The sequence below is a fragment of the Megalobrama amblycephala genome, linkage group LG7, assembly GCF_018812025.1.
Source record: "Megalobrama amblycephala isolate DHTTF-2021 linkage group LG7, ASM1881202v1, whole genome shotgun sequence".
Taxonomy (NCBI): Eukaryota; Metazoa; Chordata; class Actinopteri; order Cypriniformes; family Xenocyprididae; genus Megalobrama; species Megalobrama amblycephala.
Genome location: NC_063050.1, coordinates 21,824,983 through 21,850,745, shown reverse-complemented (window position 1 = coordinate 21,850,745; position 25,763 = coordinate 21,824,983). Strand labels below are relative to the sequence as shown.

General features: G+C 36.3%; 3 protein-coding genes across 4 annotated transcripts; 1 reads left to right on the top strand and 2 right to left on the bottom strand.

Annotated features, from left to right (window-relative positions):
• Window positions 1-535: 535 nt before the first annotated feature.
• Window positions 536-5,227, bottom strand: rps6 (ribosomal protein S6). The gene is made up of 6 exons (XM_048196574.1): window positions 5,074-5,227; window positions 4,453-4,584; window positions 2,407-2,617; window positions 1,710-1,856; window positions 889-1,046; window positions 536-670 (listed from the first exon to the last, which is right to left on the bottom strand). Exons 1-6 carry the CDS (start codon window positions 5,077-5,079, stop codon window positions 575-577), a joined length of 750 nt encoding a protein of 249 aa, XP_048052531.1. The 5' UTR covers window positions 5,080-5,227; the 3' UTR covers window positions 536-574.
• Window positions 5,228-8,861: 3,634 nt separating this feature from the next.
• Window positions 8,862-10,265, bottom strand: LOC125272029 (cerberus-like). Its single transcript, XM_048196573.1, has 3 exons — window positions 10,209-10,265; window positions 9,472-9,834; window positions 8,862-9,356 (listed from the first exon to the last, which is right to left on the bottom strand). Exons 2-3 carry the CDS (start codon window positions 9,562-9,564, stop codon window positions 9,075-9,077), a joined length of 375 nt encoding a protein of 124 aa, XP_048052530.1. The 5' UTR covers window positions 9,565-9,834; window positions 10,209-10,265; the 3' UTR covers window positions 8,862-9,074.
• On the top strand, window positions 9,533-22,880 carry btr01 (bloodthirsty-related gene family, member 1). Of its 2 annotated transcripts, none has more exons than XM_048196572.1 (8): window positions 9,533-9,668; window positions 16,622-17,264; window positions 17,355-17,450; window positions 18,798-19,031; window positions 19,865-20,012; window positions 20,266-20,310; window positions 21,773-21,799; window positions 21,917-22,880. In XM_048196572.1, the coding sequence occupies exons 2-8, from the start codon at window positions 16,629-16,631 to the stop codon at window positions 22,480-22,482; spliced, it is 1,752 nt and encodes a 583-aa protein (XP_048052529.1). In that variant the 5' UTR covers window positions 9,533-9,668; window positions 16,622-16,628; the 3' UTR covers window positions 22,483-22,880. The 2 variants fall into 2 exon arrangements, with proteins under 2 accessions (XP_048052529.1, XP_048052528.1); XM_048196571.1 differs by lacking the exon at window positions 9,533-9,668 and adding an exon at window positions 15,682-15,948.
• The last annotated feature ends 2,883 nt before the right edge of the window (window positions 22,881-25,763 follow it).

Genomic DNA, 25,763 nt, shown 5'->3' with positions numbered 1-25,763 from the left:
TTCTTTGACATAAGGTAGAGCAGGGCTAGCCATCATACTTTCATGGTTATTGCCCTGATAAAAGGTTCTACGTGCAATGAACATATTTAACATGGGATACCCTGAAAAAAAAAAAAAGTTTCTAATTTGGGGTTAAGCATAATGGCTAAAAGATCAATTCTTTAAGAGCATTTATAGCTAGATCATTAAAACTAAAACATGAATCAGAGATACACCAATATTGGAATGACCATTTAATAAGTTTTTACTTGTTTGAAAACGGCAGCTTTTTGTTTTTTTATTTTGGTCCTTTAGGTTAGATCTGTATATCTAAACTTTAACAATCTTCACAAGAAATGCTTTGAGAATTATGCTTAATGTAAAATTACAGTGTTTAAAATGTGTAAGTACTTCACTAAAGTCATCTTGATCGCCAAACCTTAATTGCATTTTTCACAATAAAATGTAGAAAGGCCAAGATAATTAGACCAATCATAAAATTCAACTCAGAAACACACCACTTTAAAGGGGCAATAAAGAAACAAGACAAAATATAGAACGTTCAAAGAAATGTTTTATTTGTGAGGCACATGTCTCACTTCTGGCTAGACTCTGACTTGGATGTGGAGGCTCTCAGTGAGGAGAGACGGCGTCTCTTAGCAATCTTTTCTTGACGTTTCTCTTTGGCCTCCTACAAAAAAAAAAAAAAAAAAGTATATATTCAGTTTTTCACAACATAGCTTTCATTTACACCGTTTGTGCTTAACACTTTTGCAGCACTTCAGTAAAAGATTCAATCCATACATTACTTTTTCAGACAAATAGGTGGCTTCGTTCATACACAGGTTAAATTTCAGGAAAACACCATCAATTAAACTTTTTGCTCAAAACTAAACCACAGTTGCATACCTTCATCCTCTTGGCCAGCAGTTTGGTGTATTCTGCGGCCGCCTCCTTGTTCTTCAGTGTGCGCTGCTTCTTGAGAGCAATGCGTCTGCGCTTGTGCTGCAGCACACGGGGCGTAACCAGGCGCTGAATCTTAGGGGCCTTAGTCCTGGGCTTCTTGCCTATCAGAAAGAGCATGATCACCCATAAGTCTCTGGACATTTTGAATCCTTTTGGGCCATAGGTTCCAGTAATGAACTAGATGCAGACAGCCTAAGCTAACTAAGTACGCTAAGTACGCTAAGCAGCGTGTACTTCCAAACAAATATCACTCTTTAGAACTTTTGCCTCTTGCATATGCCATTTATAAACAAAATGTTCAGGCAATTTCATAAGAAAACTTTGACTAAAAGTCCCAATGAAAACAACTTAAATTTGGACACCTTTTCATGCATGTAAACAGGTAAACAAGTCTGTACATTTGCATTGAGAACCTTTCCAGATTCACTAAACAATACACTGCACAAAGTTTGACAGAGCTTTTCAGTACAACCAGCCACTAATATGAAGATTGTTATCCGTTTAGCAGCTCCACTGTTGCTGTTGGCATCACACTGTCCCCCCTTATAAGCTACTGAAGAGGCAAAAAGGGTCTGCTGGTGCCACACATTTAAATAGTTCATACCATTGTTTTTTAAAAATAATAAAAAAAAAAAAAAGGAGTCTTTAGGCAATCAATAACATGCCTATTATGACCTAATAATCAAGATAACCGGCTAAATGATCATTCATGATTAAATGTTCACTCATCACATGATGAAAAATACTTTTATTAGTAGTCGTACCTTCTTTAGTGAGGGGTCTCCTGACCACATACTGCCTGACATCATCCTCTTTGGACAGGTTAAAGAGCTTGCGGATTCTGCTGGCCCTCTTGGGTCCCAGACGGCGAGGGACAGTGCTATCAGTCAGCCCAGGAATGTCTTTCTCACCTGAAGAAAGAGGAAAATCTATCAATTAGATGCTATGACCATATATACCAAATCCAAGCTCCCATTCACAAGTAGGCTATGCATTTGGGGATAAAGCTGGCAAGACATACCCATCTTGCAACAATTTTATAGTCATCTAATGTATTCAATGCAATGCAATAATTTTGGCAGATTCACTAAACAATACACTGCACAAAGTTTGACAGAGCTTTTCAGTACAACCTGCCACTAAAAACATGATCAGGTTGTTATCCGTTTAGCAGCTCCACTGTTGCTGTTGGCATCACACTGTCCCCCCTTTTAAGCTACTGAACAGGCAAAAAGGGTCTGCTGGTGCCACAAATTTAAATCATGCATACCATATATTTTTTTTTTTTTTTTTTTTTTTTAATAAACAAGGCTCTTTAGGCAACAAACATGCCGGTGTGATCGTACGCGTCAAAGGGTTAATGGAATGGCTCAAGACAAAGCGGATCCACAGTTGCGTAAAAACTGGATAACATCCCATATTATATTTATATTATATTACTTATTTTTTAGCTATACTCACCCTTCCTGACAATGACCAAGTTGAGAACGCTAAGGTTGGCGTCGACGATGCAGCCCCGGACAGACTTGCGTTTACGCTCACCGGTACGGCGAGGGCGGTAACAGGAGTGACCCTTGCTGAGGAGGAGACGCACACGTCCATGGGTCAGCACACCCTGCTTCATGGGGAAACCCTGTTTGTCATTGCCTCCGCTGATGCGCACAACATAGCCCTACAACACATGTAAACATGGTTAATGCCAGTTTGAAGATGATTTTGCAGTCAAAAGTGCAGCAGGTTAAACGTCACAGTTACATTTTTAAACAACAAATGCAACTTATTCAGGATAAGCCAATGGGGTCCATCAACAGTTTGGTTAACCATATTCTTCAAAATATCTTTTGTCTTCAGAAGAACAACAATTTGGAGAGGAACAACTTGGAGAGTAAATGACGACATTTTCATTTTTGGGTGAACAATCCCTTTAAGGTTGGAAAACACTATACGACTGTCACACTGGTGTCATCAAAGTTAGATGCAGGAAGTCATTGCCAGTCTGCAGATTTTGGGCAGTCAGAGTTGAATTTCACAGAAATTGCGTAGTGTATGATGGGCATAGCTTCAGACTATGATTCCATGCAGTCGGATGACATTAAACATGTTTGATATTGAGCAGATTTTAAGGTTGGAAAACACTACAACTTTATCCAAGATTTGAAGTCTGGCCGAGTCGATGGTAGCTGCCCAAGATTAGAGCCTGGATGCAAATTTTGGGCAGTCCAACATTAACAAAATCACATAGAGACTATGATTTCATACATATTTTAAATCCTCCTGAGCCATAGTTTCCATAATAAACTAGATGCAGGCAGATTTAATCTAAATGAAGAGAGTCATGAAATATAATGCAAGAAATCACTTGTGACAGTACAAACAGCACAATATTAAACCATTATATTAAAGATCTGGGTGGAAAGCATGCTAGGGACCCAATTATGTACATACATCTCATTTAAATGAACTTGGACACCTTTTAAGGCATGTAAACAGGCAAACGAGTCTGCACATTTGCATAGACAGCCTTTCCAGAATCATTCAACAATGAACTGCACAAAGTTTGACAGAGCTTTTCAGTACAACCAGCCACTAATATGAACAGATTGTTATCCGTTTAGCAGCTCCACTGTTGCTGTAGGCACCACATGTCCCCCCTTTTCAGCTACTGACCAGCCAAAAGGGTCTGCAGATGCCACCAAAAAAAAAAAAAAAAAAAAAATCATTCACACCATATTTTTTTTTAACTTCAGACTACAATTTCATAGTCAGAGGATCAAGCATGTTTAATATTTTGAATTCATTTTGTATAATGCCATGTGTTTCTCTGTAACCATTGTCGAAGTCAGCAAGAGTATGATGCCAAGTGTTTAAAAAGGAGTTATTAGTCAGTTTAGTCAGTCAAATCTACAGTCTTGCAGGGTTAGTTCACACAAAAAAGTAAATTGTCAATTACTCACCATCATGTTGTTCCTCTGTTCGTCTTCAGAACAGAAATTAAAGTATTTAATGAAATCGAAGAGCTTTCTGTCCCTCATTAAAAAATGTATCCAAAAAATCTGACTATTCAAAACATTCATAAAGATAGTATAAAATAAGTCAAAGTCTTGAACAGACACAACAGCATAAATATTTACCATAGGCTTTTTTTCCCACATATAAACATTGATCAGCGGACATGCTTAAAGCACTCAATTATGATAAATGGAAGCTCAAAATTAAACAGTTTTGGTTGAATACATTTTTAAATGGAGAAACAGAAATCTCTCAGGTTTCAATTAAAATATTTGTGTTTCGAAGAGGAACTAAATTCTTATGAGTTTGGAATGACATGAGGGTGCATAAATGACAATCATAATTTTTGGGTGAACTAACCCTTTAATCTGGAAAGACTGATCAAGTCACATATAATCGAGACTTCACCAGCCTGCAGTGTCAACTGTCAACACGTGAAGCATTCAGATGCTGGAAATACACAAAGATAAACGATGTAATGAGACTCTGATTCCTTACCTTCCACTCATCACCCAGAGAGTCTGCAGCCACCTCTGTGGCCATGCGCTTCTCATAGAAGATCCTCAGTTTGCGCTCATCGTCAACTTCTATCAGCTTCTGGCAGCCAGTGGCAGGGAACGAGATATTGAGCTAGTTGGAGAAGTACAAGAGAGAGAATTACAATGCGTGTTGTAGTTATAATTGTTAAATGGAAAGCAGGGATAATTACATTTTCTTATACAAAATGGCCAAAATTCTGAGGTCTTCATCTGACACGTCTGCTAGCTAACCGCTAATGCTACTGAACACCGGGTGTTGGTTTGACACTCAATACAAGCGCCCAAACGTTGAATTTACAGTAACAACATTGGCGACAAAGCTGGCTAATTACCCGCAACAACTTTAAAGTTTCCTCATTTATTCATTGCATGTCTGTCCCGGGCGCTGCCATGTTGCCGCACTTCCACGGCTGTCCTCTTAATCTAACAGAATCAACGTCCATCCCTCGTATTGTTTGAGGCTAACTCGATTAACTAAATCACATCGGGTAGTTTTGAGACTGTAAAATGCAACCCGTCCGAAATTTCGACAACATTGTGAATAATAAAACGCATAAAATAGCAATTTCAGTCCTCCTACCTTCATTATGGAGGACTTTCTCGCTTGGAGTCCACCACGGAAAAGAGACCGGATATCCGACTCGTAGTCTCACATAGGCTTCCAAGTTATCGCGAGAATTTATTGTGTTGTTTAAAACAGGAGGCGCAAATTGCAATTTGAGAGCAAAATATAGCAGTACACTGTCTTTTAGTTAAATATATTCGGGTCATTCCTGGTATGCGGTAACATTTTGGCTTCATAAGTGTTGGAAAAAAAGGTTAATGATTTTCATGTTTTTAGCATTCTACCAAAATAGTGACGTTTAGTTATTAGGAATACATATTGGTCAAGCTCAGGGACTATAAAAATAATAATTATAGGTAGATTGTTCAGACACTGGCCATGAAAATATTCCACCCTGTTAGGGACATATACATAGTCATCACAACATGTTAATAATGTAAATGTTAAACAATAATGAGCTTTTCTTGGATAGTATATGTCCCTTTTGCCATCTTAGTATTTTTTATTCTTGAAACAATAACAAAACAATTATTGATGAATAGAATATGTCTTGATTATTAAGAACAGGTACGTTTTTGTGCCCATTTTTGCCAGTAGGATGGCAAAAATATTTTTTTTTTTGCTCAAAAACATATATATTAACGTTGCTGTCAAATTATTATTTAAAATTACTTGTCTAACAGGGTGGAACGGAGCATAACAGGGTGGAACACCAGTGTTAATAGGTTCTAACAGTGGATGAGCTTTCCGTCATTGTCCTGCATGGTTTGCCATCTTTAATGTGTGGAACTGCACCTATATAATATTGTTTCAAAACAATAAAAAAATAAAATAAAAAAATCCAGAATTCCTTTGGGAGAGGGACAAAAAAAAAGTGATTTCTTATCACAATCAATCATGGTGGCAAAACAGTTCTCTGCTCAGATGGCTAGAGAATGCCCTTTTTTGAATAACAACAGTATATATACAGTATTAAATGCTTGTTTAATTGCATCTTTTTTATAAATGAAGGCCAGTAACACACACTAATACTGGTACTGATGTTTCTATGAAAATAATGAAATTTCTATTTTTTACATTATATACATTCACATTACAGTATAACTGTGATCAATTTCAACATTTATTAGACTTTAAAAATAACTTTTAAGTTAAGAAAAATTGTTCTAAACAGTGCCAAATTAGGGTCTTTGGCTTGTAACAATAGTAGAATCCTTTTTGGAGCTGAATAGAGCCCCTTTTTTATAAGGTTCCAAAACGAACTGTGCAGTTTATTTTCATTATTCAGTATCTTTACATTATTATTACAATTTGAATGTTAAAATTTTAAGAAATAAGTCATTTATATAATATATACATATAGAATTTGCTATATATATATTAAATACTATTTATTCAATTAGAATTTCCACCCTGTTAGTTTCACATTCTAACAGGGTGGAAAATTTTGAGCTAAGTTAGCCATAGCTCTTTGAGTGATCAACATTAAGCTAGCTAACCTTCTACAGATAAACAGAACTTTTATAACTATGTCAGATTTGTTTCTACATTTTTTTGATAGGACAAAAATTCTCCATAATATAGCCTAACAGGGTGGAACTTTAAGGGTGGGACAAGTAGGATAACATTTCAAAAACTAAAAAAAAGTTCGGACTGAGAGTTGAAGCTAACCTCAGCTTGTACAGTTGAATTCCAGCAGGAAAAAGAAATGATGTCACTTCTTGAAAATGGTCTCAATGAAATTGCAGTCGGTTTTGGAAGGCGAGAAAGTACATACTAACAGGGTGGAAGATGACTTCAGGGACACGGTAACTGAGGAAAATTCTAAAAAAAATAACTATATTTTCACATGATTTATATGTATGATTAGAGGCAGTTTAGCCTAGTCTATAACATAATTTAAAAATATTTTGAGGTTTTTATCATTTCATGGTTTATATTTCTTGTGAAAGTTGATTACTTTGCACTGAGGACATGATAAAATTGAATGCATACATCAATAAAAAGGTGTGTAAAATACAAAATAGTTTTTAAAAAATCTATTATCTCTGTTTAAGTGATAAAGAAGACCTAAATATACAATTTAAGCCATTTCTTAAAAATATGTGACTCATTTTATAAATAATATGAGTAAATAAATCATTGAGACAGTAAACGTCACTGCATAACAGGAATGACCCATTCACTACACGACAAACATATTTCATAAAAGACAGAATTTGTTAAAACGAAAAAGTTATGAGTCAATTGTTAATTGAGCTGGTCGATAAGATGCAAAAGCCTCTAGGTGCTGTCTGAAATTTTCTTATAAAATAAGCATTTTTTTATCAAGCTTGTATGTTTATGTTCAGTTATTTCATTTTAATGGCAATGAAAAGGACCTATTAATTCCCAATGAAGTGAAATTACTGAACATAAACATACAAGCTTGACAAAAATGCTCATTTTAGAAGAAGATTTCAGACGGCACTTAGAGGCTTTTGGTTCTGAAGTCTTCATATGTAAATTAATTAACAACTGACTCATAACTTTTCCGTTTTAACATCTATCTTTTATGAAATATGTTTGTCGTTACACATGTGCATAAAATACAATTCACAAATCACCTGATTCACTTCATACAAGCTTGGTTTAGTCTTTATTCCACATGCAGGAAAGTAAAGCCCTGTGGCAGACAGCAGATTTTAGAGGAGAAAAACTCATTTTGATATAAGAAAGTAACTTTTTTACTTCATTTGTTTTTGTTATGGCAATTCCTGCTTTGTAGTTAAACTCATCGAAGTTAAATATGTTTATTGTGTGTCTGTAGATATTTTTCAAGCAAGTTGTTAGTGCCAATGTTTTGGCTGTTAGCTGTAAGTTGAGCTAGTTCATGATGAAGCATGTTACAGCCTACCCCAAGTACATTTTTAGTTGTATTCATGTTTTGTTTGTTTTTTTATTTCAGTATGCCTAGGTCGGGTGGCCAAACTCAGTCCTGGAGGGCCACTGTCCAGCAAAGTTTAGCTCCAATTTGCCTCAACACACCAGACTGGATGTTTCTAGTAGGCCTAGTAGACCTTGATTAGCTGGTTCAGGTGTGTTTATTTGGGGTTGTTGCTGAACTCTGCAGGACGGTGACTCTCCAGGGGCAGGATTGGACACCACTGGCCTAAGTCTTGGAAGAGAAAGACAAATCTGTTACAACTGACCCGGACTATGGGGTGCAATGATATTATGCGGCGGCTGTGACCCCCTGTTTGCACAGGGAGCGTAATATCATTGTGCCTGCTGCACCCATGGTACTGCAGCAAAGTTCCTTGATTATTACGCCGGAATGAGAGTATAGTTCCTAGCCATATCGGCCTAGAAAATCACAACCTTTCATTTTCCGTCAGTCTTAGTACACGATGTAACTACAGAAGAGTCAAGTTTTAAATAGGAAAAATATTGAAACTCTTTGGTCATTTTTGAGCGAGATGCTAGCAGTCCAATCAGATTCAATGAACTATGCTAAGCTATGCTAAAAGTGGTACCGCCAGACCCGGAGATTGGCTGAATGGATTCGAAAACAGTAAAACTCAACTGTTTAACTCTAGGGGAGTTGGAAAATGAGCCTATTTTCAACAAAAGTGGAGTGTTCCTTTAAAAGAACTCCAAGATACAGGCAGAAATGTCAAAAGTGTTACAACCATCCCCGGTTTCCCCTATATTCACCCACTGACATGAACTGTCTCCAGCACAAAAGAATATGCTATAAAGGTTTTTTAAAGTAAACTATGTAGGCTAGTAGTAGTTATCTTGAAAAAATCCATACTATCTTGTATCTTGAAAAATCCATACTTTATTTGAAGAAATAAAAAAGGATTATAAGAATAACAAGCCTGTTTTTAAACATCAGTTGTCACCTTACTGGGGTAGGAAAACTTGGTGTGTGTTTCTAGAAACAGATATTGTAGGCTACCTTACAACAACTAGCCTACTATAACACCATAACCAACATCATAACTGTTATCGTATATTTATCATATGATAGCCTATTGATGAACGCTTGGATCAACCAGAACAGGACCGTTGTGATGTGAATGCTGTCCTGGTTTTGTTTTGCATTGACAGTCCTCTATTATTTTTACAACTTTTATCATTTCTGTGTTATCAATGCATTGAAGCTTCAGAGTCTTGTAAGCGATGATAACGGGTGAGCAGACAGGGCAATGAAAGGAACCTCCGTCTTCCCCACTAGAGGGCGAAGTGTCACATTTTCCGAAACAGATGTTGTTTTGAAGCTCCAACGTTTCACAGTTTTCATGGAAGATCCTCTGTGAAATAGAAAACACCGTTTTTTCAAATTGCTTAAAAATTGACATTTACAAAACCACACATTACAAAATCCTTAAACTAATACTGGAAATCCTTGTGCACAACAACACGTACCTGAGAGAAACTGAGCGCTCGACACTTTTCTTGACGGACCTCGATGTTCCTAATTGGCAGAACGTATCTGAAGTCTGATTTTCCTCGAAACATGAACTGATTCCAGAATCCTTTCGCGTTTGCAGAGGAAGACCTGTGAGCTAAGTTCACAGCTGGGTTGGAGATCTTAGAACTGTCCTGCAAGCTTATACTCAAAGGTTGGTTTGAATTTTCTTGAGTTACGTTTCCCAACCTCACCACCCTTCTCAGATGCTCAATGCTGCTGCCCTCTTTTGGATCAGCAAGCGAAATTTCACGAGATGCACTTGTGCGATGTGAGACAAACTTTTTAGCCAAACGTGACTGAAAGAAAATTCCGAATACCTGCATTTGTAAGGTAAAAAGAAAAATGAAGTGAGCGGAACGCATGTTCTCAATACGGAGGGTCGCAGAACAAATGCAAGGTCAGCGCAAGCGGCGTTTGCTTTATCAGGTGTGAAACCAAATGTTATAGACACCTTTGCAGACAGTGCTTAAAGATCAAAGACACAAGACCTGAGGTACAATGTAGACATATTGTGTTATATTACTCTTTTTTTCTTTTAAAGTAGCCTACTTTATTGACATGCATAACATCAATTGGACATCAGTGTGTGGACATCAATTTGATGTCAAAAAATTTACGTATATATATATATATATATATATATATATATATATATATACTGCTGCTGTACAATATAGCGTACATGAATTACCCGTAGCAGATCTATACAGGTGGAGCTGGGGAAGGTGGAGGGTTTCTGTAAGCGTGCTGCACTGCTAAGGCAAATGCTACTCACGTATTTGAAGACTGAGCATGCAAGCTCATTGGCTACTAATACAGCAGGAACCAATCAGCTGTGTCCTATAGATAATGATGTGATTACGAGCAGTTGAGTTAAGGACCTATTAGCCTGCTCATTTAGAGTTTCATGACAGAACTTTGTATTTTTCTTTCATTGCATTGCTTTTGTATCGTTATTTTGGTGGTCGAAAGAATATCAGTGTGTGGAAGTCAAATGGACATCAACTTTTTGACGTAAGTTTGATTTGCATTCTTGACCTGTTTTTTGATGTCAATTTGCTATATTTTTTTCAACATCAATTGGACATCAGTGTGTGGACGTCAAATGGATGTCAAGTTTTTGACGTCAATTTGACGGGGGTTTTTTACATCAAATTTTTTTTTTCGACATCAATTGGACATAAGTGTGTGGACATCAAATTGACGTCAACAAAATTGACATCAATTTGATGGGGTTTTTTTTTTCAACATCAATTGGACATCAGTGTGTTGACGTCAAATGGACATCAGTTTTTTATGTCAATTTGAATTTTTTTTTCAACATCGATTGGACATCACTGTGTGGACGTCAAATGGATGTCAAGTTTTTGATGTCAATTTGACGGGGTTTTTTTACATCAATTTATTTTCGACATCAATTGAACATCAGTGTGTGGACATCATAATTGACGTAAATAAATTGACGTCAATTTGACTTTTTTACATCAATTGGACATCAGTGTGTGGACGTCAAATTGACGTAAAAAAATTTGTCAATTTGATGTCTTTTTTCGACATCAATTTGACATCAGTGTGTGGATGTCAAATTGATATAAAAAAATTTGTCAGTTTGATGTCTTTTTTCGACATCAATTTGACATCAGTGTGTGGATGTCAAATTGATATCAAAAAATTTGTCAATTTGATGTCTTTTTTCGACATCAATTTGACATCAGTGTGTGGACGTCAATTTGAATTATTTTTTTCAACACCGATTGGACATCACTGTGTGGACGCCAAATGGATGTCAAGTTTTTGACATCAATTTGCCTTTTTTTTTCGACATCAATTGGACATCAGTGTGTGGACGTCAAATTGATGTAAAAAAATTTCAGCATTAATTTCAGCACAAATATGCATGGCAGTTGTGCACTATAGTGATTAATTTAATTATAAAATGAATCTGATTCTTTGTAATCAGCCAAAAAAGGGTGGCTTATGTGGTTTTAATCACACTTAAAAATAGTATTCATTATTTTAGCATCAAAAATCCCCCTCTCTGTTTCTGTTTTAATTCTGCTTCCTTCATTTTTCACTATGCAATTTCATATGATAGGCTTATATGTTGCATTATGTTCCTAATATTCTTGTCAGCTTTACCTCAGAAGTGCTGATCTGTGTCCGACCGGGTTTAAAGTGTAAAAGTAAGGTGGTGACAGACTCATGAAAGCTCTCTATTAGTTTGTCACAACATCACTAAAGAGATCAAAAGATCATTTTAAATTATAGAACAATGACAGGCACAACTATCCACATTATTATGTAGACTGAAGTATACAGAAGATTGAAAAAAAAAAAAATCTAATTGATTTGACATTGTGTGTTCAAAGTACAAAGTCCCTGTTTATCAATGATAAAAATCAACCCTTCCCAGACTTCAAGTCATCAGGGGCTTTAACTAATACTGTCAGAGTAGATGTCCTCTACTAATACTCCACTTCAGGGCTGGTAACAGAAATTTGATTTTACACACACATATATATATATATATATATATTTTTTTTTTTATTAAATCTTTAAAAATGTAAAAAAGTCATTGATATATTAAAAAAATGTTTTTTATTTTTTCCATGTTACAGTCGGCACGAAATGCCTTTCTTCCTTATTGTGATGTATATCTGAGTGATACAGCTTCTTAAATGAGAAAAAAGTAGGACAGGACTTTATTTTGTCCATCTGAAATTGATTGGATGTTGTGGTTTGCTATTGCTGATCTCATGCGAGTGACAGTTTGTCCTGCCCTCATGCAAGCATCTTCAGAGAAGAGAAGAGATGTCACCTCAAGTGATAAAGGAAGATTTTTGATTGAAGATTACAAGGGCACATGAATAAAAAAAAAGATCAATCATTTACATTAAATGCTGTAATATTCCATAAAAAACAATAATTGTCCATTTTGATTTCATGATGACTTTAATGATTTGGAAATAATGGAACAAGAGTTGTTTTTCACTAAAAAAGTTATTTTTCACTATTATTTACAACAGGATGTGCTATTTCATGGGTTTACATAAAATATGTTTGTTATAAGAGACAATTAAAACAACTTCGTGCATCAAAACCACTTCTTTCCTGGTATGAACTTGATTTTCCAAAGTCGACGTATTTGCGACAACTGAATGTAACATTTTTGATTAGCCAAACATCAGTCTCTGAGTAACGGAATTTATTTAAGCCACAAAATAAACTTCATTTCATAAAATAAGAATAAAGAACTCAAATCAAACATTGTTCACCCCTCACATGCATTATCATGTCCTTCAAAAAGAGTTGAAATATTAGAACTAAAAACAAACATCAACACACTCATGGGCATCAAACACTTCACTGAATACTTGGTGGCTAAAAAATATATAATTATTACCGTACGATCCATCTGTTTTAAAATCCACATCATTTCAATACCACAACCTTGACGTCTGTCAAATAATAATGTGCATAATACAATGTAGTAGCAGAGGTCCAGCGAGTACACACATTTCCTGGAAACATTACCGGATGTTTTGAATGCATCATCACTTTCAGGGAGAAAATGGCGGCCTCAACATGCTGTCTGTCAGAGATGATAACATGCATAATACATAACGCACTTAAAGGCAGAGTAGGTAAAAAAAATTGTTTAAACTTTATTTATATATCAATACATAATTAAAATGTAAGTACTCTGAAAAAGAAAGTATAAAAATCGAGTGTCTGTAGACCTCTCACGACTGTTTTAAAGACAGCTCATTATTTCCATTCACTCCACCCCCTCCCTTCTGGGCTCCTTCCAAAGCCACGCCCCCAAAACGCATGAACGCGCGACTCCGACCACTGAGCTGGAAGACGCATTATTTACCTGAGACGAGCGGAGAGGAAGGAGCACAGTGCATGTAGTGACATCATGTCAGAATCACATGTAATAAAAATAACTTTAACTCACAACTGCATTGCAGACACAAAATAATAACACACACATACAACAAAGTGTGTACGACACACAGATACAAGATAAAGACATCAGTAAACATAGGTAGAGAATATAAAAAAAAAACAAAGGCGAAAAAAAACGTGCAGGTAAACTTACAGGTGAACATGGTAAAAGAGTTAGACAGAGGGTAAATATAGTTCTAAGAAAAGTTCCTAGATGCGGAGTAACGTTAGGCCTACTATCTGTTAAACATGTATTTAGATATCTAAAGCAAAATTATGCACAATTAAACACTATAGCTATCATCTTGAGCTAGGCCTATAGATTATTTATCGTCTCTACTACGGCTCGCTAAGTAATGTTATGTTAACTAAATTACGCAGCGACGTGTGCTAATGACACATGCTTCATGAAAAAATAAACAAAAAAATATGTATGATCAAAATACAAAAAGAAAGATTTACCTGTCCAGCAGAAATAAAGCCATCAAGGAGTCACTTTTCAGCCCCTTGAGTTCCCTCAGTTCTCGCCATCGCTGGAAAGCCACGCCGATATTAACTCGCGTTTTATTTCTTTGTTTATCCAAAGTCTTTTTGTTCATTGCCTTTTCTTGTGCTGTTACTGTCTTCCTTTTTTGCCTGGTTTGCCTTCACGTACTGTGAATTTTGCTTGCTGTTTCTTTGCCATTGTTTTGGTATTCCTAGGATCCATGCCTCTTGAATTCCCCAAATCAAACATGCGCGTGCAAGTGGGCAGGTCATGTGTGGCAAAAGGGTGGTTGCCATGGTTGCGAGAGAGTGACAGTCGCCTAAGCCAATCCTATGTTTCGTCCCGGATGGAAATAATGAGCTGTGTTTAATACAGATTAAACGGTCTAGAGTCACTCGATTTTTATACTCTTTTTATCAGAGTACTTACATTTTAATTATGCATTGATATATATAGAAAGTTTAAACAAATTTGGAACAAAATTTTTTGCCTACCCTGCCTTTAAGTATTAATTTGTTTTCCAATCGCTGAAACTGAATCTGAATGATCAGAGGAAAATACTTCAAACTGCATGCTAAAGAGAATAAACACAATCTAATTGAAAAACTTCACCGGGTTAGTGAACATTGTTCAACGTGTGTTGATTTTGACGGACAATTTTATGCACAAGCTACACATTCTGATTCTGAATGTGACATTGCTGATTTTAAAGGGGTCATGAACTGCATTGTTATATTGTTTCCTGCACTTATAATGTTAGTATGCGTTTTACATCAAAAATTGTCATAATTTAGAAATAAAAGGCATTTTTGCTATCCTGATTTTAGTCCTCTTATTTGAATGCTCTGTTTTAAGGGGCGTGTCTGCTGTGAGACTTCAGTGTAAACGCCCACTGCTGTGATTGGCTGACATCTTTCCACTCTTTCCAGCTCTCAAGGTTAACTAATCGTGAAAAGTGCTGCATTACATTTAGCATTATATTTAGATTGTGGCATGAAAGGTTGCAGTGATGAACAGCCGATCACAGACATATTGTTGAGTGCATGAAAGCAGTGATTTTGTCATTGCAACTCGATTTCTTCACACTGACGAATGCTTTCATTGTAACTAACAGTGCAAATGCAATATAATGAAGAGATTCATTGAATAAAAAACGTTTTGGCACGTGTCCAGAACGCAGTCACTGATTGACCGTTTAATCACTGGTTTGATTTGACACATAGACAAAGAACATCTGACTGTACATGAATCATTAGTATCAGATCAGGCATTAAAATGAACACAGTTACTTACATGTTGTTGCAATACTCTCAAGTCCATATCATAAAGGTCTGTTTACAAAGCCTGCGCTGAAATGCGATTGATTTACCAAACAATCCACAGTGAAATATCAAATACTAATAAATAAAGCTCAACTGAGATATTCACATTGTTGAAATAAATAACCATATTCCTAGCATTAAGATCCTTTGAAAGGTAATGTTATTTTTAGTCCTGTATCACTCTTCTCTCCTCCTCATCTCACTAATACGCCAGTGGGCGGGGCTAACGTTGCAACAATGAAGTAGGTGTTGATTTCTTCTGCAGAGGCAGAGTTTCACCTATAGATAGGCACATTCCAGTATCCGTCATTCAATGAGCCTGGTATCAATAAAATAGCAGTAAAATCACAGAATGAACTCTAAACAGTTTGCCCATTCTCAGAGTGTTCTTATGAGACAGCATCTGTGTTTAAAACATCAAATGTTTAAAACGTAGATGAAAAACTTAGTCTTAAGATCTCTAAAACTAAAAATCTGCACTTGTCTGACTGGTTGGATCAGCAGCCAAGTGTGCACTTTGAATAACTTAACTGTGTTTGCCTGTTGGTATGCGGACACACCTGTTTTCAGGAGGTCTCCACTTCGTAGTGTGCTATACTCCACATTCTCTGCGGAAGAGAACTGAGGCAAAAAACAAAAAACATCGGGGAAAAGAAAAGGACAAGCAAGAGGTTAGATTCTATAGGAGTATCTATGTCTGTAAATTTGTCTTTTAGATTATATTTCCATATACTCATCTGTGTTTGTATGTGAAGTTTTTGTAATGTTGGGTTTCACTTTATATATGCTCTTACTAAGGTACATTTGTCAGAAGCAGCTCTACAGTGTAATTATAGTGCACAGAAAGTTTCATGAACTATGCGATTGGCTGCTAATTTGTATTTAAGATCAACCAATTTGTGATGGAGTTCTAAGAGCATGTCAGAGTATTTTCTCGCTCTTGGGTTTTGTGACAGTATATTTTTTCGATCGTTTTTACGTTAGGTAATGGTGAGTTGGCTACACCTAGCTTTGTTGTATCTGTGTAGCTGGTCTGACTTCATTCCAACATTACAGTTAGCAATAGTTTAGAATAACTGAAAATATTTCCTTTTTTAAGCCATTTTGTGTGTTTTGCTTTTGACAGGTAAGTAAACATTCATGTTAAAGGAAATTCAATTTTTGGGAATTCATATACACTATTGCTCAGAAGATGATTTCTGAAGGATCATGTGATTTTTCTATGTATAAATGATAAACTTGTAAAACAAACATCTGTATAGCAGTTATTTATGCAACAATGGTTGACATCTTTGAGTGTATCTGCATATTTTTGTGTTTTTCAATCAGTCTGTCTGCTTTCAGGTTTACAATGTCATTTCCTGGTGAATTCCTGTCAGAGGAGCAGTTTACCTGTTCCATTTGCCTAGACGTCTTCACCAATCCTGTGTCCACACCCTGTGGCCACAGCTTCTGTTCATCATGTATCACTTCCTACTGGGAGGGCCAGGGAAAAAGCTGCTTCTGTCCTTTGTGCAAGGAAAGCTTCCGCAAGCGCCCTGAGCTCCACATCAATCACACGCTCAAGGAGATCACAGAGCAGTTTAAACGGATGGCGGAGACCACGATGAGCGCACCCAGAAGTGCACCTGCAGATTTACCCTCCAATCCTTTCTCTGCAGCGAAGCCTGGAGGGCAGCACAGACCGGTAGCGCTACCCAGTGGGCTATTGCCAGAGATGAAGAGCCGCTTTCAAAGAACATCATCCAGTGAGCTTTTGGCATCCCATGATGGTTCTTCTCTGCCTCCAGCCAAGACACCTAAACGAAACTTTAGTGTGCATGGAGTGAGTGAAGCAGGTTCCAATGGACCACAGTGTCCCAGGCATGGGTATAGTTTGGAGCTGTTCTGCAAGTCTGACCAAACATGTATTTGCACATTATGTGCAGAGAGGGAACATTATGGGCATTCTGTGATGGAGGCCAAGAGAGAGATGAATATTAAGAAGGTTAGTGTGAGAATGTAATATTGAGGTAGGGCTCAGTGTCAGTGTTTATTTATGTATGCATCCATTTTAACATTTCATATCTCTGCTCAGTCCCAGTTGCGTATCTTGGAGGTGGAGCTACAAGGATTGATCACAGTCAGAGAGAAGAAGATAGAAGAGATCCAAACATCACTTGCAGAAATTCAAGTGTGTGCATCTATGTCATATAATGTTTTAAAGGAGTAGTTCACACAAAAATGGAAATGTCTCATTTACTCATCTTCATTTTGTTCCAAACCCATATGCTGTTTTTATCCTATGAAACACAAAAGGAGATTTTTTGAAGAATCTTCACATGACCATATATGTTAAAGTCAGCATGAGACGGAAGCTTGCAATAGCCTTTTCTTCCCTATTGTGGCGTATATATCCGAATGAAGTGGCTTCTCGAACAAAAAAAAAAAAATAGGACGGGACTTGATTTTGTCCACTTTGAATTGATTGGCTGTGATGTCATGTGAGTGACAGGTTGTCCTACCCTCACGCTAGTAAACGTCAACAGAGAAGAGATGTCGAGGGAGGGGAAGTTACCTATTACAAGGGCACATTCATTTTAAAAGAGTAATGATGTGTACAAATAAATAATTTATAATAAATACCTCATTATTCCATAAAAAAAAGAACAGTCAATTTTGATTTCATGATGATTTTAAACTCTACACGCAGAAAAAAATAGCACAAAAGTCACTGGGGTGTTGCCCTTTCAAAAGCCCTGTCAATCAATTTTTTTTTTTTTTTTTGAATGGATTTCGCCCACAAACATTTGCTGAACAACAGTAAATGTGATCACACCTATAGTCTTCTGAAGTCACGCAAGCTTTGTGACAGGAACAGACCAAAATTTAAGTTGTTTATTCACTTATGACGTCAGCTATTTTTGTACAAACCAAATCTTCACAGACCAAAATCCATATGGGCTGAAAGGGATAGTTAATCCAAAAATGAAAATTCTGTCATCATTTACTCACCCTCATGTTGTTTCAAACCTGTATGAGTTCTACTGTTGAACACAAAAGAAAGTATTTTAAATTATATTGGTAATCAAACAGTTGACATTAGCCATTGACTTCTACAGTAGGAAAAAAATGGCTATGGTCAACTGTCTGATTACCAACATTCTTTAAAATATCTTCAACAGAAGAAAGAAATTCATGCAGGTTTGTAACAACATGAGGGTAAATGAGTAAATGATGACAATTTTCATTTTTGGGTGAACTATCCCTTTAACTGTCATGGTCACCATTAACTGTTGCTGTGTAGAAAAGATGTTTGTGAATATTCTCCAATTTTTGTTCCACAGAAGAAAGTCATATAGGTTTAAAGGACAAGAGGGTGAGTAAATGATGATAGAATTTTTCATGTTTGGGTGAACTATGCCTTTAAATATTTTATCTATACTTAAGCATTTCCTCACCGTCATAATTTTCTTTATTTACATTCTTATCTAATGGTTTTCTGCTACAATATTTTCTCACCTCATTTCCTTGATACAAGGTGAATGCAGAGCGAGAGAAAGCAGGAACAGTGAGTATGTTTGCTGAGTTGATGAAAGCTGTTGAGAAGTCCCAGGCTGAACTTCTGGAGGTGGTGGAGATGGGACAGCGGGCTGCCGAACTGCGCTCTCAGGCCTTCATACGTGAGCTGCAAACAGAGATCTCAGAACTTAAACAAAGATGCAGCAACCTCAACCAGCTGACCCAATCCCAAGATCATCTTACCTTCTTCAAGGTCTCATTTGAATCCAGACTTAAACCGTTTTAGTTATTGATAGTTGAGAAATTGTTGCATATATTCTTAAAGGTCCCGTTTTTCGTGTTTTTTTGAAGCTTTGATTGTGTTTATCGTGTGCAATATAACATGTGTTCATGTTTCGCGTGTAAAAAAACACAGTATTTTTCACATAATTTACTTCTCTGTATACCGCTGTTTCCACTGTCCTAAAAACGGGCTGATGACTTCCTTGTTCTATGAAGTCCCTCCTTCAGAAATACGTAACGAGTTCTGATTGTGCCAGCGGTTCCTGTGTTGTGATTCGACAGCAGCTTAGCGAACCTTGCCCGGAAAGGTCACGCCTCTTACCATAACGTGGAGATGCACGCGCTCAGTGTTATTGTAAACATGTCTTTAATTTTACCCTATCAATTTGAGCCGGAATCAGACCCGGTGATTGGACTGCGGGATGAAAATAACAGCGTTTCGACGACATGGCGACAAACACACTCTACAAACACAACTCTTGTGTATTCCTGTGGGCGGAGGTTAGTCAAAAAACTGTTTTAGTGACGTCATTAAAGGAGGAAGTAGAGGGATGTAGTCCAAACTGGCCGTTCGATGTAGGCGACTTCTGTTAAACAAAATATCTCGCTTGGCATTGAACTTTGAGCTTTAAAATTTTACAGATTTTATTTATACTCTAACAACAACATTACACACTAACTAAAGTTTGAAACATGGGATCACGAAGAACGGGACCTTTAAATACTGTAACATGTCAAAGTCAATTGTATTGTTCGTTTTGTATTTTATATTCCAATATTTTAGTTATTGCTGTTTCTTCTCAGACATATCCAGCCTATAGTAGTTTACCTGTGACAAAGAGCTGGGAAGAAGTGGCCTTGACCCCTGACCCCACTGCAGGGGCAGTGCTGAGAAATGTCACTCAGATGGTGGAGGAGGTTCAGGAAAGGCTGAGGAGACTGTCAGCGATCTGTAAGAGAAAGTTCCTTCCTGAAACATCCTGACATCATACTGTATGCACACTCATGTACTGTATTTCAGATTGCACATGGTTCATGTGAACAAAACGAGAACATCTTTGACTCAATAGCACTTCCAATGCTTCACCTCACCAAACATATTATGAGCACAGAGATTTTCAGAGCAGTTTAAAAAATAAATAAATAAATTAACATGTACACATTGTTTTCAGTCATATTCATGGTATGTATTGTTGTATTGTCAGGTTTGTACACTTCCACGGAAAACTCACAGGAATTACATCAACAAAGTAAGTTTTTTTTTTTTTTTTTTTCACTTTTTTGGTATTTTTCAGCGTCTACTCCAATTTCAGCAAAATCATAAAAGTTTCACAGAGTTTTAATGTCACTTGTCATGAACTGCTCCGAGACTCAAGGCTGAGGATCCAAACGCTGTAGTTTATTGAAAGGATAATCCACAATCGTAGTCCAAAAACGGGCAAGAGGTCAAAAGCACAGGGTAAACAGTCCAAACAATGACAGAGTCCAAGGCACAGGCAAACAGAGAAATCCAGGGCAAAAGATCAAGACCAACACACAGGGAACCAGGATACAAGGCTCAGAAATGCAGTAAAACACATACAAGACTTTGCAATTAATGACAGAATGATCCAGGCTTACATATAGGCAGGGACTGATAAGGCAATGAGAACCAGCTGGGAACAATCAAGCATGAGACCAGGCTGAGAATTATGGGAAGTGTAGTTCAGGACAAAATAACATTGAACAAGGAAGTGCCCTCTGGTGGACATCCAGGGCACACCAGCTGGTGATCATGACATCACTACAGAGAACAGGTTTTTCCTCTGTTATAGTCCTTTTTTCAAAGCCAGGGTTAATGTCTACTACCAATCTAGCTTATACTTTAAAAAGCATTATATACTATGAATATTGTAGGTGCTTATGACAAGTTATTTGTAGATAAAAGTGTCTACTAAATGAATAAATGTAAATGTAAATGCGCTACACCCTCCCCAAAAGTATCAAACAATTTTGAAGGTTTAAACTCGTGGCTTCACATAATCTTCACATAATCATCTCATGCTTTTGCTTTTGATAGTATCAGAGGAAATCTTCTTACTATTATCAGTGTTGAAATGTTATTGCTGCATAATATTTTTTTGAAAATGTGATATATTTTTTTACAGGATACTTTGATAAATAGAAAGTTTATTTGAAATTCATTTTTTGTAACATTATTAATGTCTTTTATGCATCTTTGCTGAATAAAATAAATAAGTGATTTTTTAACTTAACCCAAACTTTTAAATGGTAGTGTATCATGGATTCCACAAAAATATTAAGCAGCACATTGATAATAATAAATGTTTCTTGAGCAGCAAATCAGCATATTAGGATGATTTTTGAAGGATCATGTGACACTGAAGACTGGAGTAATGATGCTGAAAATTCAGCTTTGCGTCACAGGAATAAATTACATTTTAAAATATATTCAAATAGAAAACACTTATTTTAAATTGTAATAATATTTCACAATATTACTGTTTTTACTGTATTTTTCATCAAATAAATGAAGCCTTGGTGGGTATAAAAGATTTATTTCAAAAATATTAAAAATCCGTATTGTTCCAAACTTTAGTAGTGTATGATTAGGGTGGCTCTGTGCTTTACTAAGTCTTGTACAAAGCCACTTAATTCTGCAATTTTTTATTTTAAAAGTAATATTTTTCTTCTGCTTTTCTTTACCTGTAGAAGTGTGGAGAGCGCCGGAATTTGCAAGTATGAGATCATTTTTTATACTCTGCACATCATAAGATATTCTAAATATTTATGTCCCCACTTTCATTTGTATGCCTGCGATCATTGTGTTTTCAACTCTTCTGTTTCTCTCCTCAGTGGACGTGACCCTAGATCGAGACTCAGCCCATCCACGTCTGATCATCTCTGAGGATGGTAAGCAGGTGCGCTGCAGTGACCGCTACCAGATGGTGCCAGACACACTCGAACGGTTCGACCGTGTGGTGTGTGTACTTGGCCGCCAAGGTATCATCTCTGGCTGCCATTACTGGGAGGTCTTGGTGGGTGAGAAGACAGACTGGGATTTGGGCATTGCCAGCCGCTCTATAAACAGGAAAGGAAAAATAGCTGCAAACCCAGCTAATGGATTTTGGTTCCTAAGCCTGCGTGACAAGAATGAATTTGTCTTTCGCACAGAACCATCGACGCCTATAAACATAACCCCAAAACCGCAGAGTGTCGGTGTGTATGTGGACTATGAAAAAGGTCAATTGTCCTTTTATAATGCGGAGACAAAGTCACTGATATTTACATTCATAGACACCTTTACAGAGACTTTATATCCTTTCTTCAGCCCATGCACCAACAAATCTGGCAAAAATGAGGCACCCCTTATCATATGCCCTGCCTATTCAGCTGACCCAAGCTGGCTGACTGAAAAATGACAGAGTAGTTGTATGAAAAAAAAAGAAACATAGCTCACAGATTTTATTTACTTTAGTTATTTAATTCCAATTCAAATGATATTTTTTATGGTTTTAATTTACAATCCATGTGATAATTTCATTGGTTTTATTGCTTTATATATATATATATATATTCAACAAAACATTAAACAGTTTATCTTTTATAGACTTATGAAAGGTTTGAAATTTGACACTGAATAATACAACATTGGGTGCTGATCATACATGGAGTTGTAATTGTAAAATAACCTCCCATTTAATTTGTATTTAGCTTAACCAAGCATTAAAAATGTATAAATTTCAAATATGTGTTTGGTATGTTATAGTAAAACAAAAATAAATGTGAATAATAATAAAAGTTGAATCTGTATACAGTATATAGGTGACTGCATCTCCTATTTCTGGGTTGTCTTTACTCTTTGAATCTCTGCAGTCTGGAGGGATTATGTATGGTCCTGCATGCATGACAAACCAAAAGGAAAGAATGTACAGTACAGGATTTTTTGCAAGGGACTGTATGTGACACAATAGTCTAAGAATAATAAAAAATAATTTTGCCTTTCATCAATAATTCACAATTCTTTTCATATTCTTCCAAAAGCACTCGTGTCGCTTCATAAAATTGGGGTTAAACCACTGGAGTCGCATGGATTACTTTAAAGGATTAGTTCACTTTCAAATAAAATTTTCCTGATAATTTACTCACCCCCATATCATCCAAGGTGTCTTTCTTTCTTCAGTCGAAAAGAAATTAAGGTTTTTGATGAAAACATTTCAGGATTATTCTCCTTATAGTGGACTTCAGTGGAGCCCAAACGGTTGAAGGTCAAAATTACAGTTTCAGTGCAGCTTCAAAGGACTTTAAACGATAACAGACAAGGAATAAGGGTCTTATCTAGTGAAATGATTGTTCATTTTCTAAAAAAATACAACTGCATATGCTTTATAAACACAAATGATTGCCTTCCAAGTGTTTTCGCCAAAACCGCACTTTCGTATTCTTCAAAAAGCTTACGCTGTATGTCCTACGCCTTCCCTATTCAGCTTACAAAACGAATGTGGCGCCAGTTTTTTTTTTTTTTCCCGTAAGTAGCATTTGTGTTTATAAAGCATATACAGTTGTTTTTTTGTTTTGTTTTTTAAGAAAATGACCGATCGTTTTGCTAGATAAGACCCTTATTCCTCGTCTGGTATCGTTTAAAGCTCTTTGAAGCTGCACTAAAACTGTAATTTTGACCTTCAACCATTTGGGCTCCATTGAAGTCCACTATAAGGAGAATAATTCTGGAATGTTTTCATCAAAAACCTTTATTTTCGACTGAAGAAAGAAAGACATGGACATCTTGGATGACGGGGGTGAGTAAATTATCAGGAAAATTTTATTTGAAAGTGGACTAATCCTTTAAGGATGTCTTTACCACCTTTCTGGAGTTTGAAAGTGGTAGTTTGCATATAGGCTGTCGATGGAAGCACAGAAAGCTCTCGGATTTCATTAAAATATGGCGTTATTTTACTGTCAATTGTCGAGAGCACATTATTGTGACGCGAGAGCATATCAATGTAATGCGCGAGCGCAAATCTGTCCGCTCGCGCGCGGATTTCCTCTGCTCTCGCGCAAATCTGTCCGCTCGCGCGCGGATTTCCTTTGCTCTCGCGCAAATCTGGACGCGCGCGCTCAAATATACAGTGCTCTCTTATGAACTGCCTCTCCTCTCACTCAGATATTGCGTGTGCACGCTCAAACTGTTTCCTGCGTGCTCAAACGTGTCCTGCGCGCTCAAACTGCACATGTGCGCTCACGAATCTCTCTGTGCTCTTGCAGAAATTAATTTGCTTTTGGATTAAATGCTGTCAAAAGTTATAAACCAATCAGAAGAGACGACTGATCCATGAAAATGCTACATGGACTCTTATTGGCTGAGAGTAAACTGCGCCTGGAATTCTTTCGACAAAAATATATATTTTATTTCTTTACAATTTAATAATATTTATCAAATGTAACCTAGTCTAACTGCATCACATTACAGGTCAAACCCCTATTTATCTAAACAAACAAACAAAAAATGTTTCTTAAAGTTATTGTGGTCATACGTTTTGTGTTGAAATTTTTTTTTTTTAAAAATAGGTAACATTTTACAATATGGTTTTTATTTGTTAACATTAGTTAATGTATTATCTAACATGAACTAACAATGTGCAATACATTACTGTAATTATTAATCTTTGTTAACGTTAAAAATACAGCTGTTTGTTGGTTGTTTACTTCACAGTGCATTTAATAATGTTAACAAATACAACATTTCATTTTAATAACGTATTAGTAAATGTTGAAATTAACATTAACAAATATTAATAAATGCTGAAGAAGAGCAATTCATTATTAGTTAATGTTAACTAATGCAGTTAAATAATGATAACGCAACCTTATTGTAAAGTATTACCAACAAATATCTTCTGATTTAAGACCGAACAAGGTCAGGGTCAAATCGTCATTCCCTTAATACTTAATGTGGAGATCACATACCACCATAGTCAATTTCTTTTGAGGTCTGGTATAAAACATGACATACAAAAATACCTAAGCTCTTGTGTATGCACGATTAAGCAAAAGAACGCGATCTTATTCCTAAATGACAACGATTCGGTTATGTCTATTAAACCTTTTGAAATTACAATCATACCAGAATATTTAAATCTGCTTTTGCATTGCTGCTGAAAGCAGTGGTCATGTAAGCTATATGTTTTAAACAGCTTCACAAAGTGTTTTCAACAACATACTATTGCTACATCTGTGTTGCAAACATTAAATAATAATGCAAGTATTGCAATAACAATTTATAGTCTGAATATACACTGATTTCAGCAATTAAAATAAGTAGCTAAATGAATGTTGAAACTAATGTTGTTACACTGTTCTGCCAGTAGGTGGTGACCAGTGACTGTTAAAATGTATTTGATGTATCAGAATCATTAATTCCAGACCTCAAAAGAAATTGACTATGGTGGTATATGATCTCCACATTAAGTATTAAGGGAATGACGATTTGAACCTGATCTTGTTCGGTCTTAAATCAGAAGATGTTTGTTGGTAATACTTTACAATAAGGTTGCGTTATCATTATTTAACTGCATTAGTTAACATTAACTAATAATGAATTGCTCTTCTTCAGCATTTATTAATATTTGTTAATGTTAATTTCAACATTTACTAATACGTTATTAAAATCAAATGTTGTATTTGTTAACATTATTAAATGCAC